Source organism: Euleptes europaea, chromosome 7 (assembly GCF_029931775.1).
Source record: "Euleptes europaea isolate rEulEur1 chromosome 7, rEulEur1.hap1, whole genome shotgun sequence".
NCBI lineage: Eukaryota > Metazoa > Chordata > Lepidosauria > Squamata > Sphaerodactylidae > Euleptes > Euleptes europaea.
In genome coordinates, this window is record NC_079318.1 from 22,234,612 (window position 1) to 22,259,158 (window position 24,547).

At 45.7% G+C, this 24,547-nt stretch overlaps 1 protein-coding gene across 1 annotated transcript in view; it reads right to left on the reverse strand.

Annotated features, from left to right (window-relative positions):
• The window catches only part of THBS2 (thrombospondin 2), a 54,586-nt gene extending 45,734 nt beyond the window's left edge, over positions 1 to 8,852 (reverse strand). The window contains exons 1-3 of the mRNA XM_056852332.1: positions 8,779 to 8,852; positions 6,492 to 7,048; positions 1,138 to 1,222 (exon numbers count right to left, since the gene is read on the reverse strand). Coding sequence (XP_056708310.1) covers positions 1,138 to 1,222; positions 6,492 to 7,048; positions 8,779 to 8,848 — 712 coding nt within the window. The 5' untranslated portion in view covers positions 8,849 to 8,852. The remainder of the gene's footprint in view (positions 1 to 1,137; positions 1,223 to 6,491; positions 7,049 to 8,778) is intronic.
• Between the last annotated feature and the right edge of the window lie 15,695 nt (positions 8,853 to 24,547).

Below are 24,547 nucleotides of genomic sequence, written 5' to 3' on the forward strand. Positions count from 1 at the left end.
CCCCAAATCTCCAGGATTTCCCCAGTCTGGACTTGGCAACCCAATGTGGATTTCTGCATGTATCATTTTAATGTGCAGTTTCAGTAATTTATACTTCTAATCTTTCCAATCAACATACAATGATAACACTTTCAAAGCAAGAATTGAAGAGTTATGGTTCAAGCATATTCATAGTTGTAGACATCAGTCACCTATCAAGGTAATAAAGCTATCATTAATTAATTTTGGCTGTATTCAGACATTTTTTGACAAACTTAGACTATTAAACACAGGTTTGTCAGTGCTGTGCTGTGCTCACATGCTCCCCTCACTCCTCCCACCTCCCCTCACACAAAGCCTGACTGAAAACTTTCCAGCTGGATCAAGCTCTCACGCAGGCATTTCAGCAAACTGGAATTTGTTTACCGGTATTCCCCACAAACTGGGATTTTGAATCTCAGTTCAATCCCAGCTTTGAATCTTGGATTTTGGGGAGAAAGCAAACTGCCATTCACCTGGGTGCCTGCATTCAAACATCACATGGAAGCTTGATCAAACTGGGAAGTTTTCTACCAAGAAGAAGAATCAGGGGAGCCCAGAAACCTACCTCCGTTTAATCTCATTTTGCTATGTGTTGAATGCAGCCATTATCTGATAAATATCCATCCACCATAGGCTTCCCAGGCCCCCACCAGGGAAAGGAGATTTCAACACTTTGGGGTCTCTACCTTCAGTGCTGATCAGCTGACTGCTGGGGGACTTTGTAGCAGCAAAAGGAAATGATGTCATCACATCGCTGACAACACAGGGACACTCTGGTATTGGGCAAAAACTTTATGGCAAAAAAGACTTCTACCACAGAGGGTTTTTCCCCGTACAAACTTCACTGATGGTGGAAAGAATTGCCTAGTTATTTATGTCACATGTTGTATTCATCTCAACGGGGCCAAGTGGAGAAGTTCCAAGTGAATTATTTCCAATTCTGTAGACTACCAGCTATGCTAAAATCCCTGTTCTAACCATTCACAATCATCAATAGGCTTTACAGCCAGTCATGTTTTTTTTTCTTATTCTTTGAATCCATCAAACTTTCTAATAGCTGCTGTGGAAGAAACCAGCCTACATATGATTTAACTAGTAGTACAAAATTTTCCTTACCTGACTGGCCCTTTCGGCATCCTTTGTTGTATAAAACATCCTCTATTGAAGTTCCAGCAACCAGGTGAATATTTTGTAGGAGACCCTGAAAATTAGATAACCAAAAAAATGTGTGATATAAGGGCAGGCTAATAACAGATGTTGCGGGTTCTATTTTTTCCACTATGACTGAAGTTAGTTCAGTAATACAGAGACAATTATGTCTGTGATAAATATTACTTATCTAATGAATAGTTTTGTGAATAAACATAGTGGGAATTTTACAGCTTGTAAAATAATATTCAAGCAATTTCTTTCTTTCTGGCACATAACCAAGAATTCTAAACTCCACTGCAGTGGCAGGATTCATCTACAGTACACAGTCATATTAGCTTTATACCAATCATGTTCTTCCTAACCAATACAGGATTGTAATTTGTCACAGACAATGAGAGTTCTCGCACAGATCCCTAGACCTACTCACAGAATTACCATTCCAAGGGTTCCCTGGGGGATAATAGCTAGTGTGCAGTTGCAGTCCTAAACTAGGGTTGTCAACCTCCAGGTACTAGCTGGAGATCTCCTGCTATTACAACTGATCTCCAGCCAATAGAGATCAATTCACCTGGAGTTGTTCAATATCTTTATAAATGATTTGGATGAAGGAATAGAGGGGATGCTTATTAAATTTGCAGATGATACAAAATTGGGAGGGGTAGCAAATACGGTAGAAAGAGCCAGGATACAGGATAATCATGACAGGCTGGAGAATTGGGCTAAAACTAATAAAATGCACTTCAACAAAGATAAATGTAAAGTTCTGCATTTAGGTAGGAAAAATCAAATGCATAATTATAGAATGGGGTAGACTTGTCTCAGCAGTAATGTGTGCAAAGAGGATCTTGGGGTCTTAGTAGACCAAACACTGAACATGAGTCAGCAGTGTGATGCGGTAGCTTAAAAGGCAAATGTGATCTTGGGCTTTTTCAACAGAAGTATAGTGTCCAGATCACGTAAAGTGATGGTATCACTTTACTCTGCTCTGGTTAGACCTCAACTAGAGTATTGTGTTCAGTTTTGGGCACCACAATTTAAGAAAGATGTGGACAAGCTGGAACGGGTCCAGAGGAGGGCACAAAGATGGTGAGGGATCTGGAGACCAAGTCCTATGAGGAAAGGTTGAAGGAGCTGGGTACGTTTAGCCTTAAGAGAAGACTGAGAGGGGCTATGATAAACATCTTCAAGTACTTGAAGGGCTGTCATATAGAGGAGGGTGCCGAGTTGTTTTCTGTTGCTCCAGAAGGTCAGACCAGAACCAGGGGGTTGAAATTAAATCAAAGGAGTTTCTGTCTAGACATCAGGAAGAATTTTCTAACAGTTAGAGCAGTTCTTCAGTGGAACAGGCTTCCTCGGGAGGTGGTAAGCTCTCCTTCTCTGGAGGTTTTTAAGAAGAGGCTAGATGGCCATCCGCCAGCAATGTTGATTCTATGACCTTAGGCATATCATGAGAGGGAGGGTACCTTGGCCATCTTCTGGGCATGAAGTATGGGTCACTGGGGGTGGGGGGAGAGGTAGTTCGGAATTTCCTGCATTGTGCAGGGTGGACTAGATGACCCTGGTGGTCCCTTCCAACTTTATGATTCTATGGAGAAAATGGCCACTTTGGCAATTAGACTCTATGGCATTGAAATCCCTCCCCTCCCCAAACCCTGCCCTCCTCAGGCTGCACCACCAAATCCTCCCCCCGGTGGTGAAGAGGGACCTGGCAACCCTATCCTAAACAGAGTTACATCCTTATAAATCCATTCAAGTCAATGGGCTTAGAACATTTTTTGCTTAAGATTATTTTTTTTATATGTATATCCCACCCTTCTCGACTAAAGCCAGGCTCAGGACAGCTAACAGTATAAAATTTTTACAATTATAACCATAAATACATATATATAATTAAAACATTAACATTGAACAAGCATGGCAACACCCCCTTTCCCCCATTTTCCTTACCCACTCACCTAAACACTCATGAAAAAGGTAAAGGTCCCCTGTGCAAGCACCAGGTCATTCCTGACCCATGGGGTGACGTCACATCCCGACGTTTCCAAGGCAGACTTTGTTTGCGGGGTGGTTTGTCAGTGCCTTCCCCAGTCATCTTCCCTTTACCCCCAGCAAGCTGGGTACTCGGAAGGATGGAAGGCTGAGTCAACCCTGAGCCGGCTACCTGAAACTGACTTCCGTCGGGATCAAACTCAGGTCGTGAGCAGAGCTTTTGACTGCAGTACTGCAGCTTAACACTCTGCGCCACGGGGCTCCTCCGAACTCTCATTACTAAGAAAAAAACAAAGATTGCCTGTGCAAGAATAACCAACTCTTCTTGGTTGAAACATGAAAGGAAACAGGGTGATCTTTTCTCCCTCTTCACTGCCCTTCATGCCAGCGTGACCCAGGGGCCGTTACTCCTGCATGCACGTCAGCCCCTCACTGATCCAGGTTGTACCAGTGCCCCCAGAAAGACCCGAAGAATGATTTCAGGGGCTTCTTCTTAAAGGCACTTAAAGATTGCACTGTACTCTCCCTAATTACAACACTGTAACATAAATTAGCTATTACTGTTCTCAGATGAATAATAGAGCACTCAGTGACTGACAGTCACAGTTCTCTCAGAACTCTCTCAGCCCACACAGAGGCAGGCAATGGCAAACCACCTCTGAAGGTCTCTTGCCTTGAAAGCTCTATGGGGTTGCCATAGGTCAGCTGTGACTTAACAGCACTTTCCTCCACCACCAAATGTACTGAAGGGGATTAAAGTGATTTTTCAGTACCATGTGTCAGATCACAGAGATGGAAAAGAGCAACCAAAATTATGAAAGTGCTGGAGGACTTCCCCTACAAAAAAAGAAAAAGAAAAGCAACACAATGTTAGGCAAAGTTCCATCCTTCTGCATCCACTGATTTCAATAGACTTCGAAGGGTGTAACTTTGCTTAGTAAAGGTAAAGGTCCCCTGTGCAAGCACCAGGTCATTCTTGACCCATGGGGTGATGTCACATCGCAACATTTTCTAGGCAGACTTTGTTTACGGGGTAGTTTGCCAGTGCCTTCCCCAGTAACTTTGCTTAGTACTGCATTGCAAAATGTTTAGGGCTTCTTTATTTACAGGGGGAAAATGACTACCGGTGCAACCCTAAATAGAGTTACATCCTTCTAAGAACATTGATGCCAAGGGGCTTAGAAGGGTATGTCTATACTTAGGATTGTGCTGTAAAGAAGCAATTGGTATAGGTTTTTAAACTCATTTATGGCACTGAGAAAAGAGGTATAAATAGTTTTTCTCCATGACATTGGCATTGTGGGGTTGTCTAGGGACCCTTGCTCCCAAGGTTGCCAACTCCAGGTTGAGAAATCCTTAGATATTTGGGGGTAGAGAGGAGGGTTGGGGAGAGAGCTCAGCAAGGATGTAATGCCCCAGAGTCTAGCCTCCAAAACAGACAGTCGCGATGGCCCTATTTTCTCAATTATAGTGTACTACATTTTCCTATGCAGATGAAGAGCAGCTTTTTGCCTGCATTGGAGAAATTAAAGGGGTGCACCTGGAAGTATTGCTAGAATGAGGTAACCCATGTTCTGCCCACTGCATTGTGCGGGGGCAGATTTTATCTTCCTCGGTGTTGCCTCTTTGAACATGTTCTCTTTGTCCCATATCAGTCAATGAGAATCATTGACAAACAAGAGAAAGTAAGCAACAGCACTCAGGAACATAGTTGGAGGGAGCAAAACCGCCTCTCTCCATAACATCATCTGGGCCAGACTGCAGTTCCCCCATCAAAAAACCCCACTGTGTCTTAATTGTGACTTGCATTCCCGAATGTGAAATAAAATGTAGACTTCAGAAATGAGCTTGCCTCCACATAGCCTCATTCTAGTGTCCAATTCTTGATCACACAAGTGTGTAACTTTCATTTTTCTACTCAGGAGTGGAAAATACAGTACATATGTGCACCATTCACTGTACAGGGAACATGAGTTTTCAATTTGGTCTTATGTCCCTTTTAAAAAACTGAAATACCAACATCAAGAAAGGAAAGGATTGATCTACCACTACTGAGTAGTTGATCTAATTACAAAAACCACAGAAAAGCAGTTTCGAAAAGGTATGAGTAACTAACACAGTAATCCTAAACAGAGTTACACTATTCTAAGTCTATTGACTTCAGTGGACTTAGAATGGTGTAACTCTGCTTAGAATTGCACTGTAATGCACTCCCCTCACACACATTGTGGCGTGGCAACACTTGGGAGCCAGCTATAAGAACTTCACCCTTGACAGTGCCCAGATACTTTTGGTACTCAGACAAGTGTACTGAAGTACTAAAATTGAAGTGAGAAAGGCCAAAGAGGGCAATTCCAGGAAGAAACAGTAGTGCTGTTTCTCGTATTTGTTCAATGTTGTTAAAACAGCTGTAAGAGGTAGGCTTTCTGCTTAAGAACACAACAATTAAAGGAGTCAAGGTAATACCCGTTGACCACCACCTCATGTAGACCATGTGAACTGACCCTCCCTCTGTTGAAAACAGCCTCATTCTCCTTTCCAGCTGTGTACTTCACTGCAACAGCTGTACAGCAACCATCAATGACCAGGGAATAATTATATAATCACCTCCAAATGCACTGTATATCACCTAGCAGTCTCCAGATGTGCTGTACATCACCCAGATGTTCTAATCAATAGTGCTAAAGTACACTTCAGTACTTTATGTGGGTAATTCTTTAACAATCAGCACTTGAAGCTCTGGTCGTACATATTAAAAGAGGAAGGAGCCTTCTAGTTGGAGGAAAGGCAAACAGCCAAAAAAACTGATGGTCCCTGGGGAAATTACACAGGAATGCTATGTGGTTAACCTGACACTAAGGCCAGAACTAGACATGAAGTGAGCCATACGGTTGCTGCCAAAAACTGTAATCCTGAGTCAGGCTTTCTCCCCATAGTGATGTGTAGTAAAAGGAATGTGTGACATTTTGTTATTGTCTACCACACATTTCCTCATCCCAGGATGGTATTTCCTTAATTACAAATTATGGGGAGCAGATAATGACAGGGATTTGTAAAGGGGTTGATGTTTTGGACAATGCCCTGTGATGTCCATCACATCTAGTTCTGGCCTAAACTTTATAACACCATAGCTGCAATCCTAAACACACTTGTTGGAAGTAAGTCCCAATGAATTTCTAAGAATGCATGCTTAGGATTGCACTGTAACCATACTTTCCATGAGGCAAGCCTCACTGAACTCAGGCTCCACATAAATCCAAGTAAACACATTTATTATTATGTTGAAAGTCAAACATCATTTTAGGGTATATTTCTTTTAGGTTACCTACCCGGAAGTGGTTCTCTCTGATGGATCCTTTTACCACATACATTCTATTGTTCTCTGCTTTTAGGTGTTCATAGAAAGGATCTTCCAGGTTTAGGCTGTCAATGAGGTCACAGCCAACATAGAGACTGTAGTTTTCTCCTGTTACTTGCACTGTGATATTCTTCCAGTGGGAATCAGCTAGGTCCACATCTTCCAAAGGATACACCTTCCGGAAGCCATCTACCCAGTAGGAAAGTTCCAGGGTATTGTCTCGGCCATTAGAAATAATCTCAAACTGTCGCTGAGAGATACCAGGTCCTTCCAGACCAATGAGGGTTCCCCTGGACTTCCTATCCTGCCTCAAGGTGGCTGTGAGGATGAAGCCCTCATTTTGCTGGATCAGTTTGATAATCTGTTCTGATTTCTCTTTGTTAAGAGGAGGTATGTGGTCAAACCGGATGAAACGGTATGCTGGGCCACTGGAAATGTTCCCCCGAAACACTTTTGCTCCAATTGTCTTCCTGTTTATATTGCTGATTTGCAGTAAGTCAAAAGTAGTCTCATCCTCTCTGTCACCATCTGCAGAAGCCACCAACATGTAGCAACATGGTTAGCAGAGAAACGTTCAACATTAATGAGCTCAAACACTTTTCTCTCTGTAGCATAGTTTTTAGCATTACTAACTATAAAGATTCTTCAAAGTTACCAGATGATTTATCGCTATTATCTTTTGCCTTCACAACAACCAGAGGAGCTAAGTTATTCATATTCCATTTTTTCCAGATGGGAGGTTGAGAGTCCAGTTTTTTCTAGACCACCCAGAGGATTCAAATCTAAACAGAAATCTGAATTCAGCACTGTCAACTGAACACACCGGCTAAATAAAGAAGGAATATATGAGTGGATTTCATCCAAGGTAGTTAACATAGCAGCAGCAGCAGCATGGGAGCTACTGAAGTGGTCTATTTTGCCCTGCCCCAGCCAGCATCATGAGAAGCCCTGGTTTAAGTGTGAAGAGCATGCACAGCAGCTGCTTCCTGTGCAGGCATTAAAGCACTGACACTGGTGTTGGGGAGAGCTTCAGTATGGGGTCCTCCTACATAGTACAAGGATTCTCAGATTACCTAAATGTGCTTCTGGGATTAGCACTGCGACAGCCTGCCTGCTGGCAGACTCAATACAATACAAAACAAATACAATACAAATACCTTTAATGACATAATACAGTTTTAAAATACAAGGAGTGAAATCAGGGCTGGCAGACTCAAGACCTATGGCCTATGACTGCCAGAAGACACAGGAACTCCATCATTGACATGAGACTGTTTCTTAAGTATCCAGGGCCATCGATAGATTACCAAATTAAATCAAGCACTGCCTTATACCAATTCAGACCAACGGTTCATCTAGTCCAGCGGTTCCCAATTTTTTTTAGTAATGGAGCACTTTTCAGGAGAGAAATTTGTCACTAATTTTCGCCTAGCACCTATAAACTAAACCAAATGACAGTAGCATTTTTCTTTCCAATCTCTTCACGGAGCCCTAGGAGATGTTTTGCGGAGCACCAAGTGCTCCGTGGAGCACAGTTTGGGAACCGCTGATCTAGCCTAACAATCTATTCAAATGCAGCAGAACAAACGTGTTCCCTAGGTCTGTTGTCTGATATCCTATAACTGGAGATGCTGGGCTCTGAGCCTGGGATACTTAACATTCAATATTATGAGCTCTGCCATAGAGTGATGACTCCTCCAATTGGAAGGGAGAACAGCAGTATGTATGAAGCTTTGTTGCTATATCCAATACTGCCTCTGGATGGACATATGGATAACTGCAGCTTATTTAGCACAAAACACCATATTCAGCAAACAACTTATTTGCTGTTGCTGCTTGACCAACAAGTGGAAGGAGTAAGGGAAACTGGGGGGAAAAAAGTTTAAATCAGGAATCTTTGGTTCCAGTAAATTGTCAATGAAAACCCAATACTGAGACATTATTGAAGTTTAATAAGTTTGGATTGGATCAGCATCTGGAGACCCCAGAGTATCCCATGCGAGTTTTTCTGGGCTTTCTTGAGGATAAACAAGATACAAACACCACCGCCCCCCCCAAAAAAAAATCCATCATAAGAGAGCATTCTTTCTTTAGAACAGGTATCACTTTTTCTCAGCCTATCTTTTTAAAGAATTGATTTGTTACTGTAGTTTCTATGAAAAAATCTGGCTCAGATTACAGAGTTACTCTAGTCTAATCCTACTGATTTCAGTGGGCATGTAGAAACTCTATATGGCATTGTACTGTTCATGACCTACCTTGAGCCTCTGACAACATCCACAATGTCAGCAAAATTGTTAGCCACAACAGCCAGCTCCTGTGTACCATAATGCCTATGAACAAACCAAGATGTATGCATTACTGAGTCTTCTTTGCCTGTTTTCAGAGATTAACACATTCCCTTATAAATTTACAATGAAAACCATTACATTGGAAGAAAATTCTACTCCAATATCAATTTTATTGTTCTTTGGTGCAAAGGAAGACATTTTTGCAATTTTTGATCCTGCTGTCTATTCCTTAGTTTTGCCCCTACTTCTACATTTGTGATCATGTGTATGCATAATCCTAAATTGATTTTGGTGGTAGTCGTGAGAACATTCCTTGGAAATGCAGAAACAATTAAAGGGGATAATATCTTGCCTAATAAACTGAAGGGAATATACACTGCAAAAATAAAATTGTCTTTGGAATTTTCCATGAGACATCCAGGCACTCAGATATAGGTCTGCTAGTTATTGCCATCTCTTAAATCCACTTTTGGCTAGCTGTTGAGCCACATTCTTGAAAGATAATGGTATTTCCAGCAGGGTTTCACAAGTAATTTAACTTACATTTTATGCTACAAAGGCAAATCTCAGTCTGTCTGTCTCAGTATCTCTCTCTCTCTCACACACACACACACACACACACATAGTGCTGTAAAAATAGCAGTCTGCTTCTCTTTATTTTTACATTAGCATGAAGTGATTATCTCTGTCTGGATCTAAGACTACAATCCTATGCATACTTACTTGGAAGTAAGCTACACTGTACTCAAGGAAACTTACTTCTGAGTACACATGCAGAGGAATAGATGGCCTAAATAGGGTGCACATTTCTTGATAAATTCTCTCTGTTTTAGTGATAAAAATTTAAAATCTCATGATCCAACCGAAGTTAGTGTTTAAGCTTGCAATCCTAGCTACCCTTTCCTGGAAGGGTATTTCTGAGGCTGCAAGTGTGCTTAGTAGCAAATAAGTCCTCTTGAACTCAGCGGGACATGCCTCTGTGTAGGACTGAACCTCTAAGCCTTTATCCTTCCCTATTACAAACCAGATGTATCCAAAGATAACATCAATATCAAGACAGCTTGAAGAAGGTAACTATTTCCATATGAGGGATCAAGCACTTTTACGTGGTTTGACCAAGGGGCTTTCCCCAGATTCAGTGAATGCATGGACTGGTGTGAGGGGGGAGAGGACATTCATGCCTTCATCTGAAGGTATGACTACAGCCTGTAAAAAGCCATATGCATGTAGACTCTTGCTATACAACCAGTAACCCAGTCAAAACCAGACTCCCAGAGTCTTTGTATATTGTGTGTGTGCGCGCCTTCAAGTCACAGCTGACTTATGGCGATCCCATGGGGTTTTCAAGGCAAGAAACGCTTGGAAATAGTTAGCCATTGCCTGCTTCCACATGGGCTGAGAGAGTTGAGAGAACTGCGACTGGCCCAACATCACCCAGCAGGCTTCATATAGAGGAGTGGGGAATCAAACCCTGTTCTCCAGATTAGAGTCCACCTCTCTTAACCACTACACCACGCTGGCTCTCTCTCTGTATATTGGGGAGTTTGATATTAATGTATGGAAGTTCAACTATAGACACATGAAGCTGCTTTATACTGAATCAGACCCTTGGTCCATCAAAGTCAGTATTGTCTACTCAGACTGGCAGCAGCTTTACAGGGTCTCAGGTAGAGAGGTCTTTCACAACACCTACTTGTCCAGTCCCTTTAACTGGAGATGCCAGGGATTGAACCTGGGACCTTCTGCATGCCAAGCAGATATACCACTGAGCCCCTCCCCTAAGACAGCAGGCAAGTCCTTGATCTCCACCTCTCCACATTCTCTGAACATCGGGAAAGGGCTCTAACCCATTACAAAGGTGTGCTTTTATTGGTTCCTTTGGTAGCCGGCTCAAGGTTGACTCAGCCTTCCATCCTTCCGAGGTCGGTAAAATGAGCTTGCTGGGGGTAAAGGGAAGATGACTGGGGAAGGCACTGGCAATCCACCCCGCAAACAATGTCTGCCTAGTAAACGTCGGGATGTGACATCACCCCATGGGTCAGGAATGACCCGGTGCTCGCACAGGGCACCTTTACTTTTTGGTACACATACAGCTAGGAACAAGACAAAGTTGGGAATGGTTTTGTCCTACTGACTTCGTTGGAAGATTCAGGCATGTGCTTACAGTGCTCACCTGCTGAAGGATCTAAAGATGTTTTGTTTGAGCTGTGTGTGATTAGTACTTTGGAGTAGTTTTACCCTAGCAAGACATTAGGAAAGAGACTGGCACGCAAAAACGTTCCCTACCCGGACACATAGAAAATCCTTTAAAAATGCTCGGGAGAAAGGGAATTTCTTTTGCACAAGTGAACTGGTGTGCTTGCGCACTGCGGAGGTCTTCCTCGTGGATTTTGCCCCAGACTCTTGGGGCCTATTAGAGTTTGGCATGTGCACTTCTGGAAGCAACCAGCTTTCTCATCCAGATCCTTATGGGGCTGTAGGGACCCAAAAGGTCCCTGTCCCAAAGGCTACCTTCTCTGATGCTGTGGGCAGGCACATGATTCGCTCGGCTCTTGCACAGCTCCCATGCGTTTTCAACGGCAGGAAAACTTCCCGGCGAATTGTTCTCTAGCCAAAGCATCAATTCTCTGCTTAGCCCCAGCAGGCAGGGCCGGTGCCAGTCCTTTTTGCACCCTAGGCAAGGGGAGGGACTGAGGCTCAGTGGCTTGGTATGCAGAAGGCCCCAGGTTCAATCCCTGGCATCTCCAGTTAAAGGGATTAGGCAAGTAGGTGATGTGAAAGACCTCTGCCTGAGACCCTGGAGAGCTGCTGTGGTCTTAGTAGACAATACTGACTTTGATGGACCGAGGGTCGGATTCAGTATAAGGCAGCTTCCTGTGTGTAACCACTTGTGCCCCCCCCCAATTGCTAACCACTTTTCAAAAACAGATGTCTTGTAGAAAAAATAAAAGCACAAAACTTGTGATAAGACATTATAATTAACTATATTCCATAGCACTGTTGCGGTACTTATCTTAAAACCAAAAAATATATAAATTGTCAGTTGCATTTTTTTCAAGAAACTAGTGCGTTTAAAGACAGTCATGCTAGGAAAAGTTGAGGGCAGCAGGAAAAGAGGAAGACCCAACAAGAGGTGGATTGACTCAATAAAGGAAGCCACAGCCTTCAGTTTGCAAGATCTGAGCAAGGCTGTCAAAGATAGGACATTTTGGGGGACTTTCATTCATAGGGTCGCCATGAGTGGCACACACACACAGTGCGTTTAAAGCCCTGACCTGGATGGCCCAGGCTTGCTGGATCTCCTGAGATCTCAGAAGCTAAGCAGGGTCAGCCCTGGTAAGTATTTGGATGGGAGACCACCAGGGAAGACAAGGGTTGCTGTGCAGAGGAAGGCACTGGCAAACCCACCTCCGTTAGCCTCTTGCCATGAAAACCCCCAAAAAGGGGTCGCCATAAGTCGGCTGCGACTTGACGGCACTTCACACACACAGATGCCCATTGCCCTGGCCTGGATGGCCCACACTAGCCTGATCTCATCAAATCTCAGAAGCTCAGCAGGGTCAGCCCTGGTTAGTATTTGGATGGGCGACCACCAAGGAAGACCAGGGTTGCTGTGCAGAGGAAGGCACTGGCAAACCCACCTCCGTTAGCCTCTTGCCATGAAAACCCCCCAAAAGGGGTCGCCATAAGTCGGCTATGACTTGACGGCACTTTACACACACACATAAGTCGGCTGTGACTTGACGGCACTTTACACATGCACAGTGCGTTGAAAACGGTGCCCCCCCCCCCAGGCCAGGTCTGCGCCCCAGGAAACCGCCTAGATCGCCTCATGGCAGCCCCGGCCCTGCCAGCGGGGAAAGACAACCGCGAGCCTCCCTCGAGGAGGTCACTAATAAGAGTTCTTTGGGGAGGGAGGGAATCTCCGACAGGAGAAAGCCTTTTTGCCTTTTTTGCTGGGGGAATGTTGGGTCTTAGGGAGCGAGTTCCATTGTATTTCAGACATTATGAAAAGACAAGAGTCACCAGAAAAGACAATCATACTAGGAAAAGTGGAAGGCAGCAGGAAAAGAGGAAGACCCAACAAGAGATGGATGGACTCTACAAAGGAAGCCACGGCCCTCAGTTTGCGAGACCTGAGCAAGGCTGTTAAGGATAGGACGTTTTGGAGGACGTTGATTCATAGAGGGGGCATTTATGCACGGGAGGTTCTTCCCTTGGGGTTCGCCGCTCTCTAGATGCCCATTTCCCCCACCCAAATGCCCCAAACTCAACAATAAGCCCCCATGCAGAGTTTTGAGAATTCGGGTGGGGGGGAAATGTGCCTCTAGAGAGCGGCGAACCCCAAGGCGAGAACCTCCCGGGCGTCAATGGCCACAGTCAAGGGTTCAGTTGCTTGCAACCCAGCGGACCAGATCAAAAGGGGACGTGACCGACAGTATGGGTCAAACTGTAGGTCAACTGTAGGTCACATCACTGTATGGGTCAACTGCATGGGTCAACGGTAGGTCACATCACTGTATGGGTCAACTGCATGGGTCAACTGTAGGTCACATCACTGTATGGGTCAACTGCATGGGTCAACTGTAGGTCACATCATTGTATGGGTCAACTGCATGGGTCAACTGTAGGTCACATCATTGTATGGGTCAATTGCATGGGTCAACTGTAGGTCACACCCCCTTTTGATCTGGTCCGCTTGGTCACAGACCATTGAACCCTTGACCGTCCAGGGAAAAGCCTCGCTGCGGGAGCGGCTGCCGCTGCTGAGGGAAAGGCGCGCGGCAGGGTTGCGCCGCGCGCCTCTTTCGCGCGCGCCCACCCCCCCCCTCTCTCTCTCCCCCCTCCCCACCCCCCGGGTCCAAACCCCCAGCCCTTACCTGGCGCCAGACGTCTCCCGTGAGGCTCCCCAATCCGCTCCCCGAGGGACCCCAGTGGCCGCAGAGGCGCGCAAAGCCCGGCGCCGTCCGAGGGGCGGTGCGGGTGGGGGGTGGGGGGCGCGTGCGGTGGGGGAGAGGGGGAGAGAAAAAGCCACCCCGCCTCGCCTCTGGCCGGGGTCTCTTGCAGTGGCTTCCCCGCGGCTCGCCGCTCGCCTTTATATAGGCTCCTGTGCCGCGCTGTCAGCCGGCCAGCGGAGGAAACGCGTTCGCGCCCGCGCCTCGGCGGCTATGGCATCGTTCCCAGCTGGCGGTCCGCGCCCGCCTGCCTGGAAGGCGACCCCCGGACCCGGCCGCGTCCCGAACCAGGACCCCTCCTCACCCCCACCCCCACCACACTTCTCCCCCCACCCCCTTTGGGGAGGGGAGGAGCCACACAGAAGCAGGGGCGCGCCGGGGACTCCGACCCCCGTTTGCCCCCCCCCCCATCCTAAACCGTCGAAGGGATTTCCTGGCGTCGGACGGAGAAGAGCCCCCTGGGGTTTGTTGTGGGGGGGCTGCTTGGGGGGGGGGGAAAGCGACCCGAGAGACAAAAGGCTGGCCGGGCGCCTTTTTATATATATATATATATATATATATATATATATATATATATATATATATATATATATATATATATATATATATATAAATATATATACACACACACACATATATATATATATACACACATTTTTATTGAATTTTATAACATAAAACAAACAAAAAAAATGAATACAAAACAATAAGTAAATTAACACAAAATACAAAAAAAAAAAACAGAAGGGTATCAGTATACCTTAATTATTATATTCTAAATTATAAAATTCTAATATTCAGGAAAAAAAAGAGATACCCGTTCCCCCTCCACCCGGGCGCCTGTTTTAAGCGCACGTTCTTCCGTGCTAGGAAAAGGGCAAGAGTCCAGTAGCACCTTAAAGACTAACAAAAAATGTTTTCTGGCAGGGTAGGAGCTTTCGGGAGCCGCAGCTCACTTCTTCAGACACAGCTAGAATGTGAATCCATCTGTCTTGAAGTAGAGGAGAGTGAATTCAGACAAGCATTAGTATGCAACTGTTAACAGTATGTCAATGTGACTAGCAGGCGTGATGGGATTAGGTGTGGTAGGCAGAAGAGTCTGTGATGTCCAGGGGAGAGAGGGGTGTGGAGAAATCAGCATTGGTAGTGAGCCATGAATGCAAGGTCTTTACTCAGCCCAGGTAAATGCATTTACAAACTGTGGAGTTCTATGAAGTTTCCAAGAAGTGATGCTTAAGCAAAAACTACGCTCTCTCTAGGAAGTTGTAGAAAAGGGCAAGAGTCCAGCAGCACCTTAAAGACTAACAAAAATGTTTTCTGGCAGGGTATGAGCTTTCGGGAGCCACAGCTCACTTCTTCAGACACAGCTAGAATGTGAATCCATCTGTCTTGAAGTAGAGGAGAGTGAATTCAGACAAGCATTAGTATGTAAATGGTGTGTATGTGTGTGTTAAGTGCCGTCAAGTCGCTTCCGACTCATGGCGACCCTATGAATGAAAGTCCTCTAAAATGTCCCATCTTTGACAGCCTTGCTCAGATCTTGCAAATTGAAGGCCGTGGCTTCCTTTATTGAGTCCATCCATCTCTTGTTGGGTCTTCCTCTTTTCCTGCTGCCCTCAACTTTTCCTAGCATGACTGTCTTTTCCAGTGACTCTTGTCTTCTCATGACATGACCAAGATACGACAGCCTCAGTTTAGCCAATGTTAAATGTAAAATGTAAATGTTAACAGTATGTAAATGTGAATAGCGGGCGTGATGGGATGAGGTGTGGTATGCAGAAGAGTCTGTGATGTCCAGGGGAGAGATGGGTGTGGAGAAATCAGAATTGGTAATGAGCCATGAATGCAAGGTCTTTATTCAGCCCAGGTAAATGCATTGACTTTAGTTTGAATATCAAACTATTCTTCCGTGCGTCTGGGCCAGATGAACGGTTCGCCTCCTCCTTGCCGGCTGGCGGGGCGGTTCAGACAAAACTGTTCCCCGCAAAGCCATTTCCAGGGCAAAACCGAAGAACCTTTTCCCAATGCTGATGGGAGGCTTGGACCCAGAAATAGCTAGAGGCGTGGCCAAATATTTGACAATAGAACTGTTTTTAAATCACAGTGGGTAGCCGTGTTAGTCTGTCTGCGGTAATAGAAAAGGGCAAGAGTCCAGTAGCACCTTAAAGACTAACAAAAATGTTTTCTGGCAGGGTGTGAGCTTTCGTGAGCCACAGCTCACTTCTTCAGATACTGAAGTCTCTACCCCCTTCTCTTGCAAGGAAATGCATTTTTCCTTATATGTCCACATAAGAATATAAGAACATAAGAAAAGCCATGCTGGATCAGACCAAGTTTGGGACAGGGGGTCCAATTTTATGGGCCCGCAAAAGGGTAGCCCCCATCCTCCAGGCGTTTTTGAGCTGAGCTATCAATCGGTTTTCAGGTTCAGTGTTCCCAAGGACTGATTAGTCAAAGCCACCATCCTGGCAGGTGATGTGCAAAGACTTCCTGCTGGCAGGTAGGTGTGACAGAAGAACCTGAATCAAGCCTTTTTGGTGCCAACTGAACAGTGCTGCATTTCAGCACTGAATCATTTCAGTGCTGAAACGATTGAGGCAATGCCAACAATAAAATTCACAACAATAGAACAATAGCCAGTAAAATCAACTGTATATTTTTTTACAGAGAGGGCAGGCTGTAGAGAGGAGGTCAAATACCAAATGTGGGTTAAAATGATCTAAAAGTCTGAGTGAAGAGAAATGTTTTCACCTGATGCTTAAAAGACAATAACATAGGCACCAGGCACACTTCAAGGGTGAGGGCATTCTATAACTGGCGAGTGATCACTGAGAAATCCCTGTCCCTCATTGCCACTTGCCTCGTTCTTGTGGGTGGGGGCACTGTGAGAGGGGCTGGTGATGATTATTTTAAATGGTAGGCAGGACTCTATGCATTCCCAATGCATCCCTAAGTATCCCAGTCCCAACCTGCTTAGGTCTTTAAAGCTAAGCACTAACACTTGGAAGTGTGCCAGGTAACACACAGGTGAACATAACAAATATCAAAGTCCAAAAGTAGGATGGCATAGCTTACAGCGGTATGTATAGCGCTCTGCAGAACTTGCGTTGCAATCCTAAGTGGAGTTTTAAAAAAAGGTAAAGGTCCCCTGTGCAAGCACTGGGTCACTCCTGACCCATGGGATGATGTCACATCCTGACATTTACTAGGCAGACTTTGTTTGCGGGGTGGTTTGCCCATGCCTTCCCCAGTCATCTTCCCTTTACCCCCAGCAAGCTGGGTACTCATTTGACCAACCTCAGAAGGATGGAAGGCTGAGTCAACCTTGAGCCGGCTACCTGAAACCAACCCGTCGGGATCGAACTCAGGTCGTGAGCAGAGCTTGGACTGCAGTACTGCAGCCTACCACTCTGTGCCACGGGGCTCTTTTTTTAAGTAGAGTTACACCCTTATAAATCTTAGAAGGATGTAAATCTGCATAGGACTTTTGTGACAAGACCGACGTGGGAGTGGTTCTGAACTTCATTAGAGCACATTTCTTTCCCCGCTAAGATGCACAGCCAGCCTACATCTGTTAGCAAAGTAAGGGGCTCCTGGGCAAGAATCTCCATAGACTACAGCCCCAGCAACCTGGAAAGCAGAAATAAAAACAGTGGGCCTAGGAGAACAACTCATGAGTTTCCCTGTCCGTTCTTTATTAAAGGGCTATTTATACTATGTTTGGCTGCAATTTATGATCAGTCAAGGATTTATTTTTGTACAGCAGAGCAGACTATGAAAAGGGAGATGCACACAGTGGTGCGTGGTTCACGCACATCCGTATCACATTGCTGACTGTTCCAATCACCAGACTTTAAAAGCAGTGGGAAGTCATGCCTGACGTGGATTTCTTCTCCAGCTTCCAGCAATGCTGTCTCCTTGGCAGCCGCCGCTAGTGTGTGGAATACACCTGGCCCTCATTAGCTGGGTCGAAGCAAGGCTCGAGGCCAGATAGCAGCAGTGGCCGCTGCCTCCCCAGCTCCAGTGTCAGGATACAGGCACACAGAGGGAACTGAAGTGGAGGGGGTTTCTATTTTTCACTTCTGGAGATGCTGGCATGTTGGAGGAAGCTGTACAGTGAAAGGACTCCAAAGGGGAAAGAGAGAGCGCGAGAGCACAAAAATGAACGCTCCGCAGGGTCCCGCTGCAAGGCAACAGCCAGGGGAAACCTTTTCAGTGCAAAACGGTATGCCATACCAGCAACCTTGGAGCTCCAGGCAGGAAATTCTTCATTTTGCTCCGCTCCACCTCTAAATTGGAAGATTGATTTTGTGAACTAAACTTACCCTTGAACAGTAGCTGAATTCGAGATTCCTTCTGCCGTTTCCTAGTTCAAGTCTTCTGCTCCAGTAAGTTCTGATTCGCACAAATAGCAGATGACAAGGGGGTGCTGTTCCTGGACTGCAGCGCTTCAGACTGTGGATCACATGGTTGAATCTTTCCCCATGAGGGAGAGGAAAAAAATCCCTAGACTTTTAGCATAAGGGAGAGAAAACGGCATTCGAATTGTTCTCACTGATATTTAGATTTCTGTGTTCAAGGAGCTTTTTAGATGGAGGAGCATTTCATTGTGCAATCCCCTTCCATTTAGCCTTCCGTTTGAATACTACGTGTATATACACTGAGCAATGTGATAGATATTCATCCATTGCGACTAATTCCCGATAGTCAAAGCGATAGTGAAATGGGATTCGTACCGGGTTCCCATCTCGGGGATGCTTCTGTTTGATCACAATCTCCATTCCAGTCGCTGTTGGGCGTCTTTGACTCCACTCTGATCCGCAGCAGATCTGTTTCTCCCCCCCCCCCCGCGCGCGCCTCCAGGGAAGCCCTTTAAACAGCCCTTTAAACAGATCTGTGCCTCCCGGCCGGGAGGCACAGATCTGTTTGAAGACCCCCCCCCCCCGCGCGCCTCCAGGGAGCTTCCCTGGAGGCGCGCGGGGGGTCTTCAAACCCCTCTGCGCTCTCTGCGCAGAGAGTGCAGAGGCGCTTGACGGCCCCCCGCCTGCCTTCCCGGGAGTCCTGGGAGGGGGGGAGGGGGTCTTTAAACCCCTCTGCGCAGATAGCCCCCCGCCTGCCTTCCCGGGAGGGGGGGAGGGGGTCTTTAAACCCCTCTGCGCTGCCTGCGCAGACAGCGCAGAGGGGCTTGTTTAAAGGGCTCCCTGCGCGCCTTCAGAGAAGCCCCCTGAAGGTGCGCGGGGGGCTGAATTTTCCCCCCAACTCCGGATCCCCCCGAATTTCCGGGGATCCAAAGCGGGGGAGTTCGGACTTCGGCATGGCCCGAATAAAAACGGGCCGAATTTTGCCGAAGCCGAACTATACCAATTTTTTTTTTCAACAGCCCTACTTAGGACATGATGGGCTGGATCCTGCAGCTGCACAAGTGGAAGGCACTTGTAGTGGTGGATCTTTCACTGACCTCCCCTTCCCACAGCAGCCCTCTGTAATCTCCAGAAGGAACTGCCAGTGGCATGGGACCCTTGAGGACAAAATGCTTCTGGACATGAGAGGCTGTGGCCAAGTCAAGTGGCTTCCCCGCCCCCATGGCATTCCCATGATCTTCGCCAATGCTTTTTGTGGGGTGCAGAGGGCTATTGTTAGAAGGGGGAGGTAAAAAAGGATCTACCATAAACATCTTCCTCTCATGCAGGACACATACTAAAATCCACTGAAATCAAGAACGAATGCAAGGATGCTCAGTAATAGGTGAGTGCATTGCATTGAAAGTAATGAAAATCCTGCATTTTCATTGGACCTAATGAAACGCTCCTGTCTTGCAATTCTTACAACAGGAGCATTCTGAGATCCTGGTAGCCCTTCCAATTTATCCTCACTGATATTGTGCATGATCTATGTACATTCCACTTCCTTCAAATACTGTACAAAGTATCCTCCTGCTTGTGTGTCATATCTGTATTGTACTAATTGCCATATATTAGTTTTATAATCCTTTGTCAGTTATAGTGGTATGTGTCCATTAAAAAAAAATTCCTGCAGTTGTTTTCTCTGTCGCTGAAGAAAATAGTTGATTTGTATCATACATGAAATTCTGTAAGAGAACTGAATTCACCTCGGGACTCAAAATGTAAGACGTTTTGTATCATAAATCACAGAACATCTTCAGCACCTGTTTAGCATATTTGAAGATCTGTCATATTTTATTCCCAAAATGCTGCACTGAACAGGTCAGTAATTCCAGACCATTTAGAAATTTATTGTGGAGAATAGTTTCCTGCGAAGAAAGTTTGCCTTGCATTTGAGCAAGTAAAATACTGGCGCCTGTATGGATGGAGTGGATTCCAAACACCATTATAAGATTTATCTGGAAGCCTTTTGTTGTCCAGTCATATGAAGCTTTTATGATACTGTGATGGACAGGTTAGGTTCCACCTCTCCCTGTGTTGGCCCCGTCCCCGGTCAAGCTGCCTGCTGACTCCTCTCTGAAGGGGGTTGAAGGACTGTCTGATTCCTTTAAGGAGACTCTCTTTCGCAGTTGTCAAGCAGAACTGTCCTCGCAGACCCTTCCAGCTACTCTAATTAAACGCGGGGAGTTTTGGTACAAAGATTCTAAATTGTATGTTCCGAAAGTATTGCGGGGGGAGGTTTTGGGTTTGGTTCATGGCGCCAAGGCCACCGGACATTTCGGATTTCTCAAGACATTGCATTTGCTATGGAGACAGTTTTGGTGGGCGAGCATGTGGTTAGATGTGGACTCCTTCATCCGCAGCTGCCCCATATGTGCAGCGGCCAAACGATCTCAGGGCAAACCGCCTGGACTTTTACAACCGTTAGAGACTCCCTCCAAACCATGGGAAGTTATTGCAATGGACTTCATGACGTACCTACCCCCTAGTGGGGGAAAGACAGAACTGCAGCTGTAATGTGAAGCTTGGCTGTAGACAATGGACTGTTTAGGATGGTGACTGGAGACACATAGATAAGTTTGGTGATCAGTAGCTTTCTGGTATAAGGTGGTTTTATGCTTCCATAATGTATTTGCACGGTGGTGTCTATATATTTCTTATGTGGATTAGTTCTTGTTCAGGTTGATGGTGGGTTGAAAGTTGCTGAAGGCCTGGTGAAATTTCTCCAGTGCTTCTTTCCCATGTTCCAGATGATTAAAATGTCATCAATAAATCTCAAGTTTAAGAGGGGCATTAATGGATGGGAGTTGAGGAAGTGCTTGTCTGTTTTCATGGCTGCCATGTAAGCTAAATCACTGTTTATTCTGATGTTAGAGTGCCACCAATACAGTCAACAGGAAGTAAGACTATTTTAATCCATTTATTTTGTTTTAACTGGGCAAGGGCCGTAAGTAAACTATCTATCTATCTATCTATCTATCTATCTATCTATCTATCAGTCAACAGGAAGTCTTGATGTGACTGTCAAGGCATTTGTTTTCTCTGTTGCTTTCTATAGATATAGGTGTGGATATACATGCAGCCCTTGTAAATATCACCTTAAGAATCACAGAAAGACTTATTGTGCATCTTAAAGAAAAATATACCTGTATTTATTCTGAGAAAGAATCACTGTGCATCTTAAATTGGAATGAATAGATGTTTTCCACAGTTAATTCCAACCCTCTATTGACCTCATTGATTCTCATTGATTCTCCACTCTGTTCTTTTTTCCAATTAGAAGAAGCCCTTAGGAAAGAGCTCCCAGTTAACCGGGATCATCCCAAACCCAGCTTCCCCAGGTGTCTCCCATCAGAGAGCCAGAGTTGCAACTGTTTTCCTAAGTCCTGTTTTGTGCAGTTTCTCTAGTTTGTAGGTTCTTTCCTAGGGCTCTCGATTCGGTTCCATCCGACATGGAAAACAGCCGAATTTCTCCCGATTCGGCGGTTTCCAGTTCAAATAGAGCCGAAGTAAAAAAAAGGCGGGAAAACGACAAGCCGAACTCAGCGAGTTCGAGCAGACACCGGATAAATACGTACAATTTCAGCGCCCCCGAATCAGCATTCTCCCGCGGCCAATGGTGGCCCAAGCTGGGTCTTCTTCTGGCCAATCAGAGCAGGGATTCTCTCTTTTTAATTGGCCAGGAGAAGAGTATAAAAACTCCCATCTTGTCCCGAGTCTGTATTCATTTCCTTCCATTTTGGTGCTGCTGCTCCTGAGAGATCCTGAGCTGAGCTGCTTACTGGAATAGGATTGGATTTACTACTACTCTCTGCTCCTGCTGGAAGACATCCACACAGTTTGATTTTGGGGGGGTTTCTCTATACCTTTTCTCCTGTGTGTATGTGTGTGGGGAAGCAGTTTCTGTGGTTGGGGGGGAAGCCAAAGGGGGGCTTTTGCCTGTTCTGCCGGGGGGTGCCCGCTCGCCTCTGCGGGAGTGTGTGTTCTGCCTTTTTCTGCCCATTGTCACCCTCGCCTGGAGTTGAGTCAATGCGGTGGTGCGGCGTGAGTCTCCCTCCGCTCGGCACCTGCGCCTCCTTCTCCTTGGTTCATTTGTTTGGGGTTGAACTGAGCCATACTGGTTTGAGGGGGGGTTGCCTGTTCTGCCAGGGAGGGGGCACTCGCCTCTGCGGGAGTGTGCATTCTGCCTTTTTTGCCCATTGCCACCCTCGCCTGGAGTTTAGTCAGTGCGGCGGTGCGGCGTGAGTCTCCCTCCGCTCAGCACCCACTCCTCCTCCTTGGTTCGTTTGTTTGGGGTTGAGCTGAGCCGTACTGCTTTGAGAGGGGGTTGTTCTGCTGGGGGGGCTTGATTGCCTCTGTGGAGTGTGATTTGAGGGGGTTACCTGTCCTGGGGGGGGGGCTGATTGCCTCTTTGCGAGTGAAATCTATCAATCCTAAAGATACGGAATTTGCGCAGGTCGCACTTACGCTAGTAGCGTTATAAGATGCACTTTGGCTGTGTTGAAATGAAAAGATATGTATGTTACCAATGCTAGTTACGCTGTTTACTTACGCTTTGAGCGTTGTTGGATGCACTTTCGGCGTAGTTACATCGGCTCTTAGAAGCCACGGAATGGCTTCTACTGTGTGTGGGGGGGGAAGCCAAAGGGGGGGTGACCTGTCCTGGTGGGGAGGGCTTGATCTCCTCTTTGCGAGTGTGATTGTTGCTGTGGAAGATTTGAATCCAGCAGCATGAAATCTATCAATCCTGAAGATACGGAATTTGCGCAGGTCGCACTTACGCTACTAGCGTTATAAGATGCACTTTGGCAGTGTTGAAATGAAAAGATATGTTACCCATGCTAGTTACGCTGTATACTTACCCTTTGAGCGGGATGCACTTTCAGCGTAGTTACATCGGCTCTTAGAAGCCATAGACTGGCTTCTACTGTGTGTGGGGGGGAAGCCAAAGGGGGGGTGACCTGTCCTGGGGGGGGGCTTCTCTCCTCTTTGCGAGTGTGATTGTTGCTGTTTTCACTAGTTGCCACCTTCGCCTGAGGTCAGTGTGGGTCAGTGAGTCTCTCTGGCTGCCCCAGAAACAATGGGAGGTTTTGCCTTGGATTTGCCACTCTCTGATGCACATTAAGGATTGCCGGCTCCTCTTCATTCCAATAAGTGGAGGGGGGGGCTTCCAGACTTCATAACTCAGGACCCCCTGACCCAATCTGCACCAAACGTGGGGGTTCTTGCAAGAAGGGTCCCCTCAAGCTACACTGAAAGTTTGGGACCTCTAACTGCAAAAATGCCCCCCCAGAGCTGCGGAAAGCCGCAAAAGTGCTTAAATGGCATTATTCGGCCGAATTTATTCGCGAACACCAAATTTAATGCTGAATTCCATAGATCCGAATAGGGGGAGTTCGGACTTCGGCGTTTCCCGAATAAAAACGGGCCAAATTTTGCCAAATCCAAATTTTACCAAAAAAAAAATTCAACAGCCCTATTCTTTCCTAAACTTCAAACAAGACTTGCACGGCAGCTCTTGCAATTATCGTCCATTCCTAGCTTTTGTAACTGGTTTTGCATGCCACCCCATTCATACCCTTACTGGCTGCAAATCAAATAAAAAAAATATCAGGAGACTACGAAGATTTTTTTAAAGTGCTTTAGCAAATGTATGATTTTTGTACTGCCTGTGTATTTTTGCCAAGGAAATTAAGCTTATGATGTGTGACATATGCCACCCTTCTCTTTTTGTTGATATGACAGTGCTTGTCTGTTTAGTTTTCCACTATGATTGTGGATCTCAGATAAACCAATGGCATTCTTCGCTAATGACATCACCTCTCCCACACACTCTTTCCTTTTACACAAGAGCCAATATGCTAAGAAGAGAGAGGACTGTGTATGTTGGAGGGGGAGGGTTCCAAAATGTGTCACAAGGTTATAATCTGTAAATGCCATCCAGTAAAGCGAAGAAAGTAAAAGGGAAGTTGAAGCTGATGTGCAGACAAGGCAAGTCTGGTTTCATGTTTGCTCAGTCCCTGCACAGTTTTATACTGTGACATTTCCACGAATTTTTTTTAATTGCCATTAATTTTCCTCTGTTTCCTATGTCACCCAAGACAGGGACTGATAACACAAATGTGTCATAGTCCTAGTGATGTAAAGCAGGAACACAAAAATTGGTATAATAAGTTGTTTTCTTGCTTATGCCAGCCAGCACTATCTATAGGTTGGCACTTAGAAAATATACCTGTATTTATTCTCAGAAAGCATGCAAACATTTGCCTCCAGTGCATATATCTAGAGCACTAGATATTCATAGTTTCCTTTTGGCTAAGAAGTTACCAGGTCACAAGAAAGCAAGGCACAGTTACTGGGGTTTGGATGTATATAAAA